This window comes from Dendrobium catenatum, unplaced genomic scaffold (genome assembly GCF_001605985.2).
Source record: "Dendrobium catenatum unplaced genomic scaffold, ASM160598v2 fragScaff_scaffold_1638, whole genome shotgun sequence".
Taxonomy (NCBI): domain Eukaryota; kingdom Viridiplantae; phylum Streptophyta; class Magnoliopsida; order Asparagales; family Orchidaceae; genus Dendrobium; species Dendrobium catenatum.
The window spans coordinates 1,526,737-1,543,113 of record NW_021320100.1 but is presented as its reverse complement, the minus strand read 5'-3'; the positions used below and the strand labels follow the sequence as shown (position 1 = coordinate 1,543,113).

The 16,377-nt window shown below is 38.8% G+C and overlaps 1 protein-coding gene across 7 annotated transcripts in view; it reads right to left on the bottom strand.

The window, feature by feature from the left end:
- Positions 1-16,377, bottom strand: part of LOC110113260 (kinesin-like protein KIN-UA) — an 85,662-nt gene that overhangs the window by 35,981 nt on the left and 33,304 nt on the right. For 6 of the 7 annotated variants that reach the window (XM_020845795.2, XM_020845779.2, XM_028701070.1 and 3 more), the window contains 4 exons: positions 13,315-13,437; positions 3,672-3,800; positions 3,448-3,586; positions 3,247-3,339 (listed from right to left, as the gene is read on the bottom strand). In XM_020845795.2, coding sequence (XP_020701454.1) covers positions 3,247-3,339; positions 3,448-3,586; positions 3,672-3,800; positions 13,315-13,437 — 484 coding nt within the window. The remainder of the gene's footprint in view (positions 1-3,246; positions 3,340-3,447; positions 3,587-3,671; positions 3,801-13,314; positions 13,438-16,377) is intronic. The other variant, XM_028701071.1, reaches the window with a different exon arrangement.

Here is a 16,377-nt window from a genome sequence, read left to right as displayed (position 1 = left end):
CCGATATGTGTGTCCGGTCAAATTTAAAAAATATTTTAATAGGAAATGGCAAAGTCGTATCCGACACGTATCCGTGCCGTATCGGAAGCGTATCCGTATCTGACCCGTGTCCAATACAACATGCCTTGTAAATAGGAGCATCCGTGCAACATAGTCGGACATCCACCAACTTCTTCCCCTCCGGTTAACTTTTCGTTGAGCAAGACTGAATGCGTTCTTTTTCTTTAGGTGGCATCTCTAGGTTTGCTGAAATTATTCTCCCGCTTACCCCACTATCAAGAGTGAAAGTGAGGGGAACTCGAGGTGAATTTCTATTTGTTAATGGTGGATTTTGTTATTTTTGCATCTAGTGTTACTACGATTTTTGTTCTTATTTTAAAATTGTCCTGTTAATTTTTCTGTAACCGCATGCCAAAGCACAACAGCAACTAAGAAATCCTAGACTCTTATATTGGTGAAACATTGAGTTTAAAATTATCAAAGCTTAACAAATTGTTATTAATTCTAAAGCAATTCATGCTTCTATATATGTTTCACATCAATTTTTGTACAGATCTATAAATAAGGATAGTTTTGTGCAATAAAATTAAGCTTTTTTCCTCTCCAATTCTCTGAATTTAACAGTAACTATTCACAGACTAATGTATTGTAGCATCCTTTGATTTTTAAGCAATTCCAGTTATCTTTGCGTGCTACGGCTGATGCAGATGGGACAGTAGATTTAATTAAGGGAAATTATATATATTATTTATTATCTAATAGTTTCTTGCAAGGTTTAAAATTGCATAAATAAGCCTCGAGGCGTTTTTCATCCGTGAGGCGAGGTGTAAGCCTCAAGGCGGTGTGAGGCGTAAGCCTCACCGATTAAGAATTGCGTATATGAGAATTTAAGGGTTTTAGCAAGTAAAAAATAGTAAGATTCTATCATATAATAAAAACATCTAAATGATAATTGAAATTAGGGGAAAGTAAGAAAATAGATGCAATAAAATCACGTCCCAAAGTACAAAACCACAAAATATTGATCTATCAACTCCCAAAGTACAATTAAGAAAGAACATATATAATCCAATCATGTCCCATCACTAAATGGGTCTTCAAGGGAATCTTCTTCTCCAATTGTATCTATGAATGTTATATCTTCATCATCTTTAAAGTGACTCACTTTTCTCTTTCCTATTCAATAAGAATGATCATTATCATATTACTTTCCCACTTGATATAAATATAATGTAATAGCATATAAGAAGTTGTGGAATACCTTTATTTGGTTGTTGTGTTACAGAGCTAGTGGATGTGTGTGGTGTGGTACTAGTATATGTGCCCACTTGATCTGCTTCGCCCCTCAAAACATCCACACTTAGATCCTCTAATTACAAGTCTGATAATGACAAATTTGTCTCATCATCTATGAACCACTCATTATCAAATGCCACATCATCACACACCAAAGGATCCTCATCATCCTTCAACCCCTTGTTCCTCAACGTCCTTTCTCTCAACCTCTTGTTGTGCATAATATACACAAGGGAGTTCATTCTGAGTGTTGAAAGTCGATTTCTTCTCTTTGTTTGCACTTGAAAATATGTACTCCAGTTTCGCTCACACCCAGAAGAAGAACAAGTGAGGCCCAAAACTCTAACAGCAAAACTCTATAACTCAGGGGTGGAATCACCAAATTGAATCCACCATTCAACTATTTTCAAGAAAAAAATGATAATCAGAACATATTAAAGTGTTTTGCATTTACAAAAATAAGTATACCTGGAGATCGTTTGGCAATAGTTGATTTTGCTACTTACAGACCAAAAAATCCCTCCTTATTCCGAAATAGAACAAGTTGTAAGTCTACAAGATCCCTAACGGTATGGTCCGGTATTAGTCGTTCCATGCAATGATACAAGTCAAGCTCCACCTCCGAGTTTGAGGATTTTCTCTCTGAATATTGAAATTGAGGATTTAGATAATACGCCGCTGCATGTAAATGATTGTGTAGCTGTACCTTCCATCGAGCATCAATGTACCGGGTCCAAGGGGGCACTATATATACCTAGCAGACCATGCATGTACCTAGCGGTATCGAGCCTGTACCTAGCGGTATCGAGCCTGTACCTAGCGGTATCGAGCATGTACATAGTGGTACCGAGCATGTACATAACAGTACCGAGCATGTACCTAGCGGTACCGAGCATGTACATAACAGTACCGAGAACTATGACCCTAGTTTTCCTATAAGTTGAAAAATCAAACCCTAAACTTAAAAAGAATCTTAAGAACATTTGAAGAAGTGATGTAGAGGGGAGGCCGGAAACAAATGACTCACCGGCGAGAGATGCGGCGGAAACGTGCGAGAGAGCCGAATCGAGCGTCTGCGTGCTTCCTGCGCAGCTTCGGTTGACGTCTTTGGTCATGTAAGTGGGTCTTCGAAAGGGTAAGTGGGTATAAGGAAGAATTTAAGAGGTTTTATAAGTAAGCGGACCCTCATATTTGAGGCGTACGCCTCAAAGGAAATTGTGCAATAACGCTAGTGAGGCACGCCTCACTCCACCTAAGGCGTACGCTTCATGATGCCTGAGAATTGCAAGCTTTGAGGCTGTTTTGGAGCAAATTGCGCAAAGGGACGCCTCAGATTGCGCAATTTTAAACTATGGTTTCCTGTATGCACAACTGATGCTTGCTCATCCGTAAGCACAATTAATAATAACAAGCCGATAGCCGACTTGACAAAAGATTGTTAGATAACATCAATTTGGCTGCTTGAGTAAATATTATTGACTCAAATAAGATGACTTTAATCTTCTGAGCTTATGTTATCCTTGGATTTGTCATTTTTTACAAATGATTGCAGTAGATGGATGAATTTTATTTTAAGTTTTAGGGGATAAATTTCACCTAAGGATTCATATTTTTTTATTTTTATTTTTTTATCTGAATGTGGCCTTTAAGTTGTTGTTCGGGCCTTTAAGTAATATGTATTGGGATTTGAGGCTATGTTGACTGATATAGCCTCCTTCAGTTGATATTTTTTTCAACATGGTCATTATTGGGATTTTGAATGCTTTCATTTTGTTGCTTTCAACTTTATCAACTCAGCCAAGTTGCTTGTAGAGTTTCGAGTCCATGATTAACATTTGCAATTGTAATTGTAAGACAAAACATCATTGTGCCACAGGAATAAAATAAAACAAGTGCCACAGGACTAATGCAAGATACAACTAGATTAAAAAAGCAAAACATATTTGCTACCTTCAGCAGCAAGATTGGCAACGACCTTGACAGCATGAGTTTGTACATCCAAATCTTCTGACTTTAATAGAGCCAATACTTTTGGTAGGCCAACTGATGGTATCAGATCACATGAAACAGAGGGAAAAGCACACAAAAATAAACAACAGTTGAAGTAACATGACATTGCAAATCAATAGTGCAAATAATAGTGAGTCATGCCTTCCTCAAATAATTTGGCAATGAACGTTCTTTGACCAGGAACAGTCCCTCTTGGTTTGCTTGACTTGGATAAATTCATAGGAAATTCTAATCCAGATGATGGTTTAGATATGTTGCTTCTGCCTTTGGACATTTCAGCCTATAAAACAGTAAAATGTTCAGTCCTGCAAAACCATACATTCAACATCGTAAACTTAATCTGCAAACATTCTGACATTAGATACCTCAAAGGCAACTCTATTATCAGATAATAGCTTATTCAGTTTGATGATGTCAAATTCAAGAGATTTCCTGCGCTTTTCTTCATCTAGCAAATTTTCCTGAGAAGATTTAAGCTCTTTAACTAACAACTCCTGCACAAGAAAATAAAACAACAGTTGCTAAAGGAATAGGACACATACGTATGCCACAACAGCATTTTTAGCACAGAGTTCAAGTTAGTTTTAATTAGAAACTTGTTTCCTTGCTATCACCGGTACAATCAAATTGCACAAACAACGCAAAATTGGAGTCATTTTACATATTCTTCAACGCTGTCTATATCCCTCTCTCGTCAAAAAGCAACCTCTTCGAAAAATCAACTTTTTATAAGCACAATATTTAACCTAGCAACAAGCCTTAGACTTCATCTGCTCATACATCGCCTTTGTATTGTGTTTTAAAAAGCATTTTATTACAATTTTTATTTCTATGGGAGGCATACAATGAAATCCCTACTATGCATCTCACAACTACACAAATATGGAGAATACACCAGCAGAGGAGCTTGTTCACATATTTATGCAAGCAGCAACAACATCATTTGTCATGCCACAATAACTGATATAGCACAATAATGATCGATTGATCATTAAACCAATTTAGCCTACAAAAGAGCCATTGCATGAACCAACAAAAAGGACTGAACAAGGCTACAAAAAAGCTTAACCAGCTTGATGTGAAACAAACATGTGAAGATGAGTTGCTTAAGGAAATTGCACGCTTAATATTTAGGGCACAATAATTATATCTTTATAGTGATTTCGAACGATAATATAAAACACAAAGAGCGGTGACAAAAGCTTAGGCTAAATCACACGTGTAGGAGTTAAGACCGTAAAACAATCAATTAGTCTAACATTGCATACGTGGAAAGTTTCAACAAGAAATCCATAGACCAACAATGAGATTAATACTATGAATGATCCCTCACACAACTCTAAAAATAAAGAGTGAGGGAAAGAGTTTACCGAAGGTAACTAGCGAGGGATGTATTGGTTGACGTCCCACGATCATCCACGATCCGGTTGGGAGGTGTTCGTCAATTGACGGTGCCAACATGAAGATGATGCGTTCGATGTAGCTTTCCATGGAGTCGTCGACGTCCAAATTGAAATCGAAGAATGGAGATCGGAGAACGTCGGTCCGGTCCAGAGAATCCTCTATGAACCCATGATCAACATCCGGGTCGACCATGCATGATTGTCTAAGAGAGAAAGTAGAGAGTGAGAGTGGGGAAGGGCTCTGGTAGGTTCGGCCAAGCAAAGGGGAAGAAGGGTAAAGGGTTAAATCTGAAAATAATTTCAGATCTAGTGAGTAATTAGAGAGTAATTTCCTTGAAATTTGAATTTGAAACGAGTAAGAATTAGGAGGGAAACTGGGGATGGGATTGAATTAATTAGATCCTTAATTTATGGGACCTAATTAATTAGAGAGAGGAGGGGGAGGGGCCGGCCAAGGAGAGAGGAGAGAGAGAGAGGGATCAGGCAATAAGGAGGTGAGCCCAAGCAACTAAGGGGATTGAATACTTAAATCTAAAATTAATTTCAGATTTAAGTTAATTGAGGGGTTTCCCTATATTGGGCTACAACACCACATGACCACACCTAGGAGTAAAATGGGAAAAATATAAAAATAAAATGAACTAGTACATAAAACACATCAAAATAAATAAATAAATAAACTCCAGATCATAGTCGTTGATCTCTGGCAGTGCCCCGGAACAATTTTTTATTGTAAGACTTGCTTTAAAGTTCTCTACTCTCTATACCGAGCAGTACCAAGTTCCAGTACTGAGCGGTACTGAGTTCCAGTATCGCTCAGTGCCGAGCAGTACCGAGCGATACCGAGTACTGAGAGGTACCGAGTACCGAGCGGTGCCGACTTCAAGTATCGAACCTGCGATTAAGAAAATGAAGAACGAAGAAAACGAACATTCAACACTCACGTCGCCTTCACTGTTCATGTTGTCGAGCCACTCCGTCGATGAAGGATTATGTCGGCTTTAATGCTCGCGTAGAGATATATTTGGATACACCAAAGTCTACAACTGATCTTCTCCAACTTCCTCTAGTGATTCCTAATCCAGTTCATTTGTTACTAACTCAAGAGACATTCACTCAAACTACTACATTTTGTTACATTTACACTTACTAAAGGTTGCACTTTTGTTACCATTGCCACCATCATCGCCTAGTACACTAACGGATTGCAAAGATCTCATCACCTCAAGAGAGATTCTAGTTCAAATGATTATAGTTTGGTACAACCATAATCACTTGAGATTGAGTTTATGTTGTCATTGCCACCATCATCGCCTAGTGCACTATAGGCATAAATTGAAGACAGTATGATGGGGACATCAGATCATGGAAGGTTTATCAGAGGCGAGGCCGCCGATCTACAGCCATGATCAAGTCTTTGTATTTTTTATTTCTCCTATGTATTTTCTTATTTATGTTGTAGCATTTTATTTGCTTTCTTTAGTTTCCCATTTTACCCTCTTATGAAGGGATGTCGTATGTAAGCCCAAGGGGCATTTGTGTCTTTTGTTTTTGAGTCCTTTGTATAAGGCTTTATATAGCCCTCCTTATTTTCTTTTGAGATGAATGAATGATTGATTATTAAAATTTCTTCTTGCAAGAGATTTGAGAGAGCTTGAGAGTTCTAATGAAGAGAGTTTCCTAGGAGAGGGAGATCGTGCAATACCCACCAACCTGGATAAGTCGGGTTCGTGGTTCCGTACTTCTATCTTCTTTCCTCCACCCTCCAATTCACCACCTCAAAGCCTCCGGATTTTCTTGCCCCTCCACCTAGCCGAACTCCCTCCCGACCTCTTAACCCCCACGGCCAAATCTCCACCCAAAATCCAAAAGCCGCCGACCACTACTCCAAAGCCGCCGGCCACCTCCACTTCATCATCTCCTATAAGTTTCCTAATTGGGTAGGAGGTTAAATTGGGATGATTGAAAATTCAATTTCTTTTGAATTTGAAATCAAAATCTTCCCTAATTTAATTACTCTATTTTAGGAAAGTATTTGAATACGATCCTTTGAATAATTTTATTCATTTGGATTGAAGTTAAAACTTTCCAAATCCCGACACTTAAATTAGGAAGCTCCAATTAAATCCACAAATTGCTCCCTCTCCTGTGCTTGTCGTCGGCCATACAAGGCCCAAACCGCCGGGCCCACTTCTCTCATTACCTTTTGGATTTCCCAAATTTAATTCTATTAATTGGGAGACAAATTAGGATCCCAATTAATAAAATTCTGAAATCCAAAAGTTTTCCTTTATGCTTTGACTTATTTTAGGAAAGTTTCCTAATTTAAGTCCAATTGATTTTAAATTAAATTGGACCGAATCAAATCTTTCCTAATCCCTAAACCTAAAGTTGGAAACCCATCCCCACATGCTAAATCCCCTCCCCAATCCATCAAAGCCATGGGCCCCTACTTCCCTACCCGCCCCCTCTCTCTCTCCAACTCTCTCCTCTTCTTCAATCAACTCTCCTATTGACTAAAATCTGAAACTTATTTCAGATTTAGGTTTTTTGGTCCACTCCCCCTTCAAGATCATAAGAGAAACTTCTTTCTCTTTGATTGTCCTCACAAGTGCTTCATCAAGTGTGAAGAGTTGATCATCTACTCATGAATAGCGGATCTTGCAACTGAATACGGCATAACTTGGGACGACGACAGTTTCATCGGCATCCTCCGATCTACTTTCTTCGACGTGAACCCAAGGATCGACCATACCGTCGAAGACTACTTGGAGCGCATTCTAGATACTTTGGTGGATGCCATTGACGAACACTTTGAAGGCATTGAGTGGAGGATCTCCACTACCCCTTGACAAAGGTTTCTCCCTCTACTTGCATCTTCTCCCTTTTAGTCTAACTCTTCTTGATTTGATTGCAGTCACAACGGACTCCTCCGCATTGCTCTCGCTTAAGCTTAGTAAACGTAGGTGTTGACCTTCGTGTTATACAAAAAAGAGAGAGGATCGTCCCGACGATCCAGGTTCGTACAGACGAAAATGACAGATTTCTTCACAAATTTCTTCAGTTCGTCCAGTACTAAATCCAGTTCGTACAGACGAACTGCACAAAAAAATCAGCTTTTTAAGGGTTTTACAGCACCTTCCTAGTATATCGCATCATTTTTCTGGGCTTTATCGTTTCATCCCAAGGGGTTTCCGCAAACCCCGAGAAGGGAGGGCCATTGTAGAGTGGCTTATCCCTCAGACTATCTGGGAAGTCTGCAACTTCCATGGATTAGCCACCTTCTATAGGAGATTCATGCAGAACTTCAGTACTATTATTTCTCCTATCACTGATTGTCTGAAGAATGGTGATTTCCACTGAACCCCGACTGCCACCCGAGCTTTTGATAAGATGTAACAAAAGATGGTGGAAGCCCCAGTGATGCGACTTCCTGATTTCTCCAAAGTCTTCAAAGTGACTTGCGACGCTACGGGGGTCGGAATTGGAGGAGTCCTCTCCCAGGAAGGTCACCCAGTAGCGTACTTCAGTGAGAAATTGAATGATATTTGACACCGTTATTCCACGTATGACAAAGAGTTCTACGTCGTGATCCAATCTCTTCGCTATTGGCGACACTACTTGCTCCTACAAGAGTTCGTCATTTTCTCGGATCACAAAGCTCTGTGTTATATCAACTCCCAAAAGAAGTTGAATGCACGCCATGGTCGATGGGTTGAGTTCCTTCAGGAATACACTTACACCCTTAGACATAAGGCGGGAGTTGAAAATAAAGTTATCGATGCTCTCAATTGTCGTATGATTACCACCACTGAAATGAGAGCAGAAGTCGTGGGATTTGACCAAATAAAGAAGGATTATTTGGAATGCCCCGACTTCAAGGAGACCTACACTCTCTTGTTCACAAGCAGCACGCGCTTTGTGGACGATTTCCTATTGGAGGATGGTTATCTCTTCAAAGCCTAGAGGCTTTTGCATTCCGAGCACCTCCCGGAGGCCTCGCTGGGCACTTCGGACGGGACAAGGCTATCGAAGCCGTGGAGGACCGTTTCTTTTGGCCCAGCTTGAAGAGAGATGTTTGTTGGCTGGTCAGTCAGTGTCACACCTGCCAACTGGCCAAGCAACGTAAGCAGAACACTGGTCTTTACACTCCCCTTCCTATCCCCAGTTGTCCTTGGCAGGATGTTAATATGGACTTTATCTTAGGCCTGCCCAAGACACTCCGTAGGCACGATGCCATTTGTGTGGTAGTTGACCGGTTTTTCAAAATGGCGCATTTCATTCCATGTTCTAAAACATCAGATGCCTCTCACATTGTGAAGTTATACTTCAATGAGGTCGTCCGTTTACATGATTTACCCAAAACCATTGTCTTGGATAGGGATGTGAAGTTCACTAGTTATTTTTGGAAAACCATGTGGATGAAAATGGGCACCGAACTTCAATTTTTCACTGCCTTTCACTCACAGACGGATGGTCAGACTGAGGAAGTTAATAGGAGTCTGGGTAATTTATTGCGGTCCTTGGTTGGTGAGCACATTAGAGATTGAGATTTCATCCTACCTACTGTTGAGTTTGCTTATAATAATTTCATTAACCGAACCACGGATCTTAGTCCTTCTGAAATTGTATACGGGTTCAAACCTAGACAGCCGTTAGATCTGATACCCATGAGCTCTAGGTATAGGATTTCTGAGTCTGCATCAGCATTTGCATCTCATTTGCATGAACTTCATAAGGATATTGCACAACAAATTGAAAGGAATAATCATGAATATAAATTACATGCATATTTGAAACGACATTTTAAAACTTTTGAGGTTGGTGACTCCGTGATGGTGCGGATTCGTCCAGAACGATTCCCACCAGAAACAGTTAAGAAATTGCATGCAAAGAGTGTTGGACCTTTCAAAATACTTAAGAAAATTAACGACAATGCCTATGTATTAGATCTACCTGCAGAGTTCAATATAAATCATTTTTTAACATAGAAGATTTAGTGGCATATGAAGGTCATGATTTTAACCCACCAAATCCACTATTAAAACATACTTGTGTGAACCCACCTTGTGAGATCCTGAACCTACCTCCACTACCAGAAATTCTCATGGTAGAGCAAGTGGAAGCAGTCTTAAGTGATGAGATCATATCCACAAGAGAATGAGGACGAATGAGAGATTTGATCAGGTGGAAAGGAAAGCCCGAGTCAGAGGATACGTGGTTAGATCGAGAGGAGTTGCAGCAGATTGATCCGGACGCACTAGAGATCTACGAGAGCGCCAGAGATACTCGACGGAGTCGAGTTTTCTCCCACCCCGGGAGAATGATAGGGACATCAGATCATGGAAGGTTTATCAGAGGCGTGGTCGCCGATCTACTTTGTATTTTTTATTTATCCTATGTATTTTCTTATTTATGTTGCCGCATTTTATTTGCTTTCTTTAGTTTCCCATTGTACCCTCTTATGAAGGGATGTCGTATGTAAGCCCAAGGGGCATTTGTGTCTTTTGTCTTTGAGTCCTTTGTATGAGGCTTTATATAGCCCACCTTATTTTCTTTTGAGATTAATGAATGATTGCTTATTAAAATTTCTTCTTGCTTGAGATTTGAGAGAGCTTGAGAGTTCTAATGGAGAGAGTTCCCTAGGAGAGGGAGATCGCGCAATACCCACCAACCTAGATAAGTCGGGTTCGTGGTTCCGTACTTCTATCTTCTTTCCTCCACCCTCCAATCCACCACCTCAAAGCCTCCGGATTTTCTTCCCCCTCCACCTAGCCGAACTCCCTCCCGACCTCTTAACCCCCACGGCCAAATCTCCACCCAAAATCCCAAAGTCGTCGGCCACTACTCCAAAGCCGCCGGCCACCTCCACTTCATCATCTCCTATAAGTTTCCTAATTGGGTAGGAGGTTAAATTGGGATGATTGAAAATTCAATTTCTTTTGAATTTGAAATCAAAATCTTTCCTAATTTAATTGCTCTATTTTAGGAAAGTATTTGAATACGATCCTTTGAATAATTTTATTCATTTGGATTGAAGTTAAAACTTTCCAAATCCCGACACTTAAATTAGGAAGCCCCAATTAAATCCACAAATTGCTCCCTCTCTTGTGCTTGCCGCCGGCCATACAAGGCCCAAATCATCGGGCCCACTTCTCTCTTTCCCTTTTGGATTTCCCAAATTTAATTGTATTAATTGGGAGACAAATTAGGATCCCAATTAATAAAATAATGAAATCCAAAACCTTTCCTTTATGCTTTGACTTATTTTAGGAAAGTTTCCCAATTTAAGTCCAATTGATTTTCTAAATTAAATTGGACCCAATCAAATCTTTCCTAATCCCTAAACCTAAAGTTGGAAACCCATCCCCACATACTAAATCCCCTCCCCAATCCATCAAAGCCGCCGGCCCCTACTTCCATACCCGCCCCCTCTCTCTCTCCAACTCTCTCCTCTCCTTCAATCAACTATCCTATTGACTAAAATAGGTTTTTTGGTCCACTCCCCCTTCAAGATCATAAGAGAAACTTCTTTCTCTTTGATTGTCTTCACAAGTGCTTCATCAAGTGTGAAGAGTTGATCATCAAGTACTCATGAATGGCGGATCCTCCAACTGAATACGGCATAACTTGGGACGACGACGGTTTCACCGACATCCTCGGATCTACTTTCTTTGACGTGAACCCGAGGATCGACCATACCGTCGAAGACTACTTAGAGCGCATTCTAGATACTTTGGTGGACGCCATTGACGAACACTTTGAAGGCATTGAGTGGAGGATCTCCACTACCCTTGACGAAGGTTTCTCCCTCTACTTGCATCTTCTCCCTTTACTTGCATCTTCTCCCTTTTAGTCTAACTCTTCTTGATTTGATTGCAGTCACAATGGACTCCTCCGCATTGCTCTCGCTTAAGCTTAGTAAACATAGGATTTGAGTGCACCTCTGTGTTTTCTAATTCTCGTTGTTAGACTAGGGATTATTTTGAAAGCTACTACTATTCATTGTGCTATTTTCTATTTCTTTTGAAAGTTTCCAAAGCTCTCACCATGTGATTTAGCCTAAGCGGATAATTACTAATTGTTTTGAATCATTGTTTGAAATGCGCGAGTAGTTTTGTTCTAGAATTATTCTAATCCTAAGTTGTGCAAAATCCATATGGGTTAAAGAGCATTTCATTTACGTAGTCCTACATCATCTGCATTTTGGAGACATCCAACACCTAAGCCTCTAGATGTGTGTTCTTTGAACTTCATGTTGTTGCTTCTTGCTTGCTATATTGCAGGGCCGTCACTTCCAACAAATGATCCAATAATCGTACCTACAACAAACATATCATAAAAGAGGTTTTTGCATGCAGAGGTGAACTAATGCATTACAATAAAAATTAGTTGAACATTTAAAAAAATTAGCACAGACAAGACTAGTTTTATAGGTCATCAAAAAGGAGTGAAACCTTGCTACAAGAAAGTTAAACCGAGCCAATTTTCAAATCTTTCTAAACCGCCCATTAATTTTAGTTGAATTTCTTAGTATTTATTTTAATTTTTTATTAGGTTAAATGTAATAAAGATAATCTTATCCTTATAAAGATAATGCCATTCATATCTTAGAGTTTGTTTTTTCTTTAAAATAGAGCTATTGTATGGACTTTTTGGATATTCTTAATTGACAAATGAATTAATGATGAGGCTAATTTTGAATGATTTTGAAGAAATGGAAGTGCCAGCAATAAATTGCATATATCTGGACAAAATGAATCACTCACTTTTCTTCACAACCAAAATAATTGTAAATTGGGAATAAGTAAAAGATGATAATGGTGAATATAGGGAAAAAATACTCCCAAAACAAGATTGTTCTATATGACACTTGTGGGCCTAAACCTAGTATGGATAATTGTTAATTATAGCTAAAACATTCGATAAGAGCTCTTCTCTTTCTTTATTTTGATCCAAGTGGTGCATTTGAATTGCTCCAAATAGTGTACGCAAAATTTTCATACATTTTGCTCTCTTTCTTATTCCTCTAAAACTTAACACAACTCATTTTACTGATTACCTCCTCCATCATTAACCCCAGATTATCAAGCAAAAGTGCAAAACCACACTTTTTTTGGGTTACTACACTTAGACAACTTTGCATTATCACACGGTCAACACCTAGATACTGCATTTTAGCATATCCACATTTAAAAGTATGACAGCTTGGTAAGAATAGGAATTAGGAACTTAATGAAGCTCTTCTCTCTGTAACCCGGTCTCTACCTCTGAAGTTTTCAATTTGCTCTTAAAAACTTCCAAAGACTAATTTATTTATTGATTTTCATGTGGCAATTTCATACAATACAGTTTTTTTATGAAAACTCAATTAATGGCTTGTCAGTTCACATACTCCAAAAATGTTCAATTATGTAACAGATAAAGTTGATTGTCATTCTACTTCTTTAGGTGTATTGGAGATTTCAACAGCCAGGTATAATCTGCATAGACAAATTACATTAGTTATATATATGTCCACTCTGTGAAGATGACACTCTATGATATAAAGAGAGCGATGTGTTGCACATTATATATTGAATGAACATGATAGGAAAACTCATACCTTTTCAGACAGGAGTTCATCTTTCACTGCCTCTAGCGACTGGTTTATGCTTTCAGCTTCTTTCTTCATCATTGACATCTCGTCTAACTTTAAAATTAGGTCGTCGATTGCTTTTTGTTGCTTCTGAGCAATATCAGTCAATGACCCTTATCAGGTGGCGCTATGGCTATATTATTTTGAAAGAACAGTTTCCACAATCTTAAGTTCAATGACAAAAGATGAAAAATCAGATATTTATTAGAAGAAGAATATACTCTATGATACTAATATTAAAAGCTAAACCATATATAAGAGTTGGTCATATTTAATGTTATGAATGTCTAAAATATATAGTGCAAGCTATTAAAAAATTTCGATAGACTCGCATCAACCTTGTAACAACTATCTAGCAAAAGTTTTAGAAATCCTCATTATCCATTCATTATGTAGATTGCCACATTTCGTGTCAACTTTGTTTTGCATAAAACTTTTTGCCCAACTTCCATATATGTTACCTCCGATTTATTACTTTTTCTTCATCATTTTTTCACAGTAATTTTAAGATAAATTTCCAGCAATCCCCTGAACTTTATCCACGATTCACATAGCTCAATGTTTTCAACATTGATTTGCTCCTTAGCCCGTTTCTAATTTACAAGTTAGCGTCTGAGATTAAATGGTGGTCTTTAAAGGTTCATACTGCCGACAACAGTAACTTTTTATTAATTGTGTTCATGCAATGTAATGTTTTGCTTAAATTTGAATGATATAAAATTTGAGATCTAAATACCCCAATTCTAAATTTCAAATTAATTCAAAAAAGAAATGTTTGTTAATAGATGTACCATTTTCTAAGTTGTTTCTCCTATTCTAGGGTTTTAGTTTTTCTCAGAAAATCTTTCAAATTGTTCCAAATTTGCAAAGAAAGACAAGAAACAATCCTCCTTGAGCATTGTTTATGATTTGGGAGGAGTGTGTGTCAAAGGATGTTATTAGAGAAGAAGGTAGAGGAGAGCGTTGTCAGTGTCAAGGTCGTCTATTTGTTTTGGGGTTCGAGCATAAAGTGAACAGAGGAGTGCAAGCAAGAGATGGAGGGATTATGTAGTGACTAAATGACAATGGTGATAGTCTTGTCACTGAGGATGATCTCCTTGTTCTGGGTAGCATCAAGCAGAAAGAAATTGAAGTTTTTGTCAGCATTATGGCATTAACAGCAATTGGGGAATAAAAACCACGTCAATTAGGGTGAAGGAGCAATAGCAGCTGGTGAGGGAGGGGATGAAGGAACAAACAAGGGATAAAATAGAGAACTGATTGGGATAATAGCTAGCCGCTAAAAATATATGGAGGGGTGGGTGATGTAGAACGGATATGGGGGGAGGAGGTCATTTGAAATTTGAATTTCAAACTAAATGGAAAAGGGAGGGAAGGGGTACTTAATTAATCCCTTAAATTGAGTTCTTTTTTTTTTTTTTGAAGGAATTAATTAAAATAGGAGAGAGATTGGGGGGGCCTTAATGGAGAAGCATTAATTAAGTTGAGAGAGGAGATAGGAGAAAGGGGGTGGCGGGTATAGAGAGGAAAGGGTTTAGAGAAAGAGAATTAAAGTGGGCCTTGATTGGAATCCAAAATTGAGGAAGATTAATTGAAATCAAATCCAATCAGAAATTTAATTGGACCTAATTTAAATAACTTTCCTAAAATAAGAATCCTATATAGGAAACAAATTCAAATTCAAATTAATTTGAATTTTGAATTCGAATTTGTTATCAAATTAAGATGTATAAAATAGAAAGGCTTTGAATACAAGATGAAATTGTGGGAGCCAATAGAGGAAAGAAGGTGGTCGGCGGCTATGGAGGTATTAGGGTTAGGGTTTGTGAGGGTGTTGGCGGTTTGGAGGTGGGGGGAAGATGGCCGGTTAGGCTTAGGAGGGGGATGGAGAATTTTGATGGGGAAGAAGAGAGGGTTGTGGGAAGAGGCCGACAAGTTTGGGTGGATGATGTAGGCAAAGGAGGGGGGGGGGGGTCAAATCAACTTGGGTCCTTTTGTTCTTTGGGCTGCTTGCTGTCTCTCGGGTTGGGCTTTGGCTATTTTATTTTGAGCTAAAATCTTGAAAACTATTTGGTTCAAGCTCATAAATGCTTGAGCTAATGATAGCTCATTAATATGAAAAGGTATTATTCTTGTAAGCTCATTAATAAACTTTATTAGGTTCATTCCCTCCCCCTTGTGGCTCTTAGGTATCTTCCCTTGGCTGCCTTTGCCTCTTCCCCTTCTTGTGTCTCCTTGGTTTCTTCTTTATGTTGTTCCCGTGAACTGCTAGGTGCTGGTTGCCTTTTCGATTTTCCCTGGCTACTTTACCGTGACTTCTCCAGCCAGGTTTCTGTGTTGGCTCTTCGGGTCCCTCCCTGACTGTGTTCCCGTGGCTTCTCCTACTCGGTTTCTGTGCTGATTTTTGGGAGTTGTTTTGTAATATATGTTGCCCTTCCTCTTCCCCTTACCTAATTGGTTTAAATGGGGGTTTTATGTGGCTATTAGGCTCCCCTTTCTCTTCTATAAATATTAGGTGTTTTGTATTCAAAGAGTTTTAAGTAGGATGATATAATGTGATTTTTGGACATGAAAACCTAAGGGTTTTTTGGAAAAGCTTGAGAGCTTGTTCCACTTCTTCTTCTACTTCTTGGAAAGGCTTGCGAGCTTCTCCTATCTTCGTCTTGGACTTCTTACCTCCTTCTATCCACAAGTATGATGCCACTTGTATCCTTCTTCTCGACGATTGGCAAAGCTTCTTTAGGTGTCTTTATTTTGTCGTTTGTAAGCGTCAAAGTTTGTAAGTCCTTTTATATTGTAAAAGTAAAGTCATTTTTTGGTTTATTTGTTGTATTTTGTCTAGGTTTTTGGAATTTTGTGTCATTTATATTTCGTATGAAGGTTTAGTTTTTGCTTGCAAAAAATTTGGGGCTTTTCCCAAATTTTTGCTTGCATCAGTGCAGGGGATGAAGCTGGCAGGATTGGAGAGAGGATGGAGATGGCGATTAGAAAAAAATAAGGAGAAACAAAAACAAAGAAAACTGTGAGCCG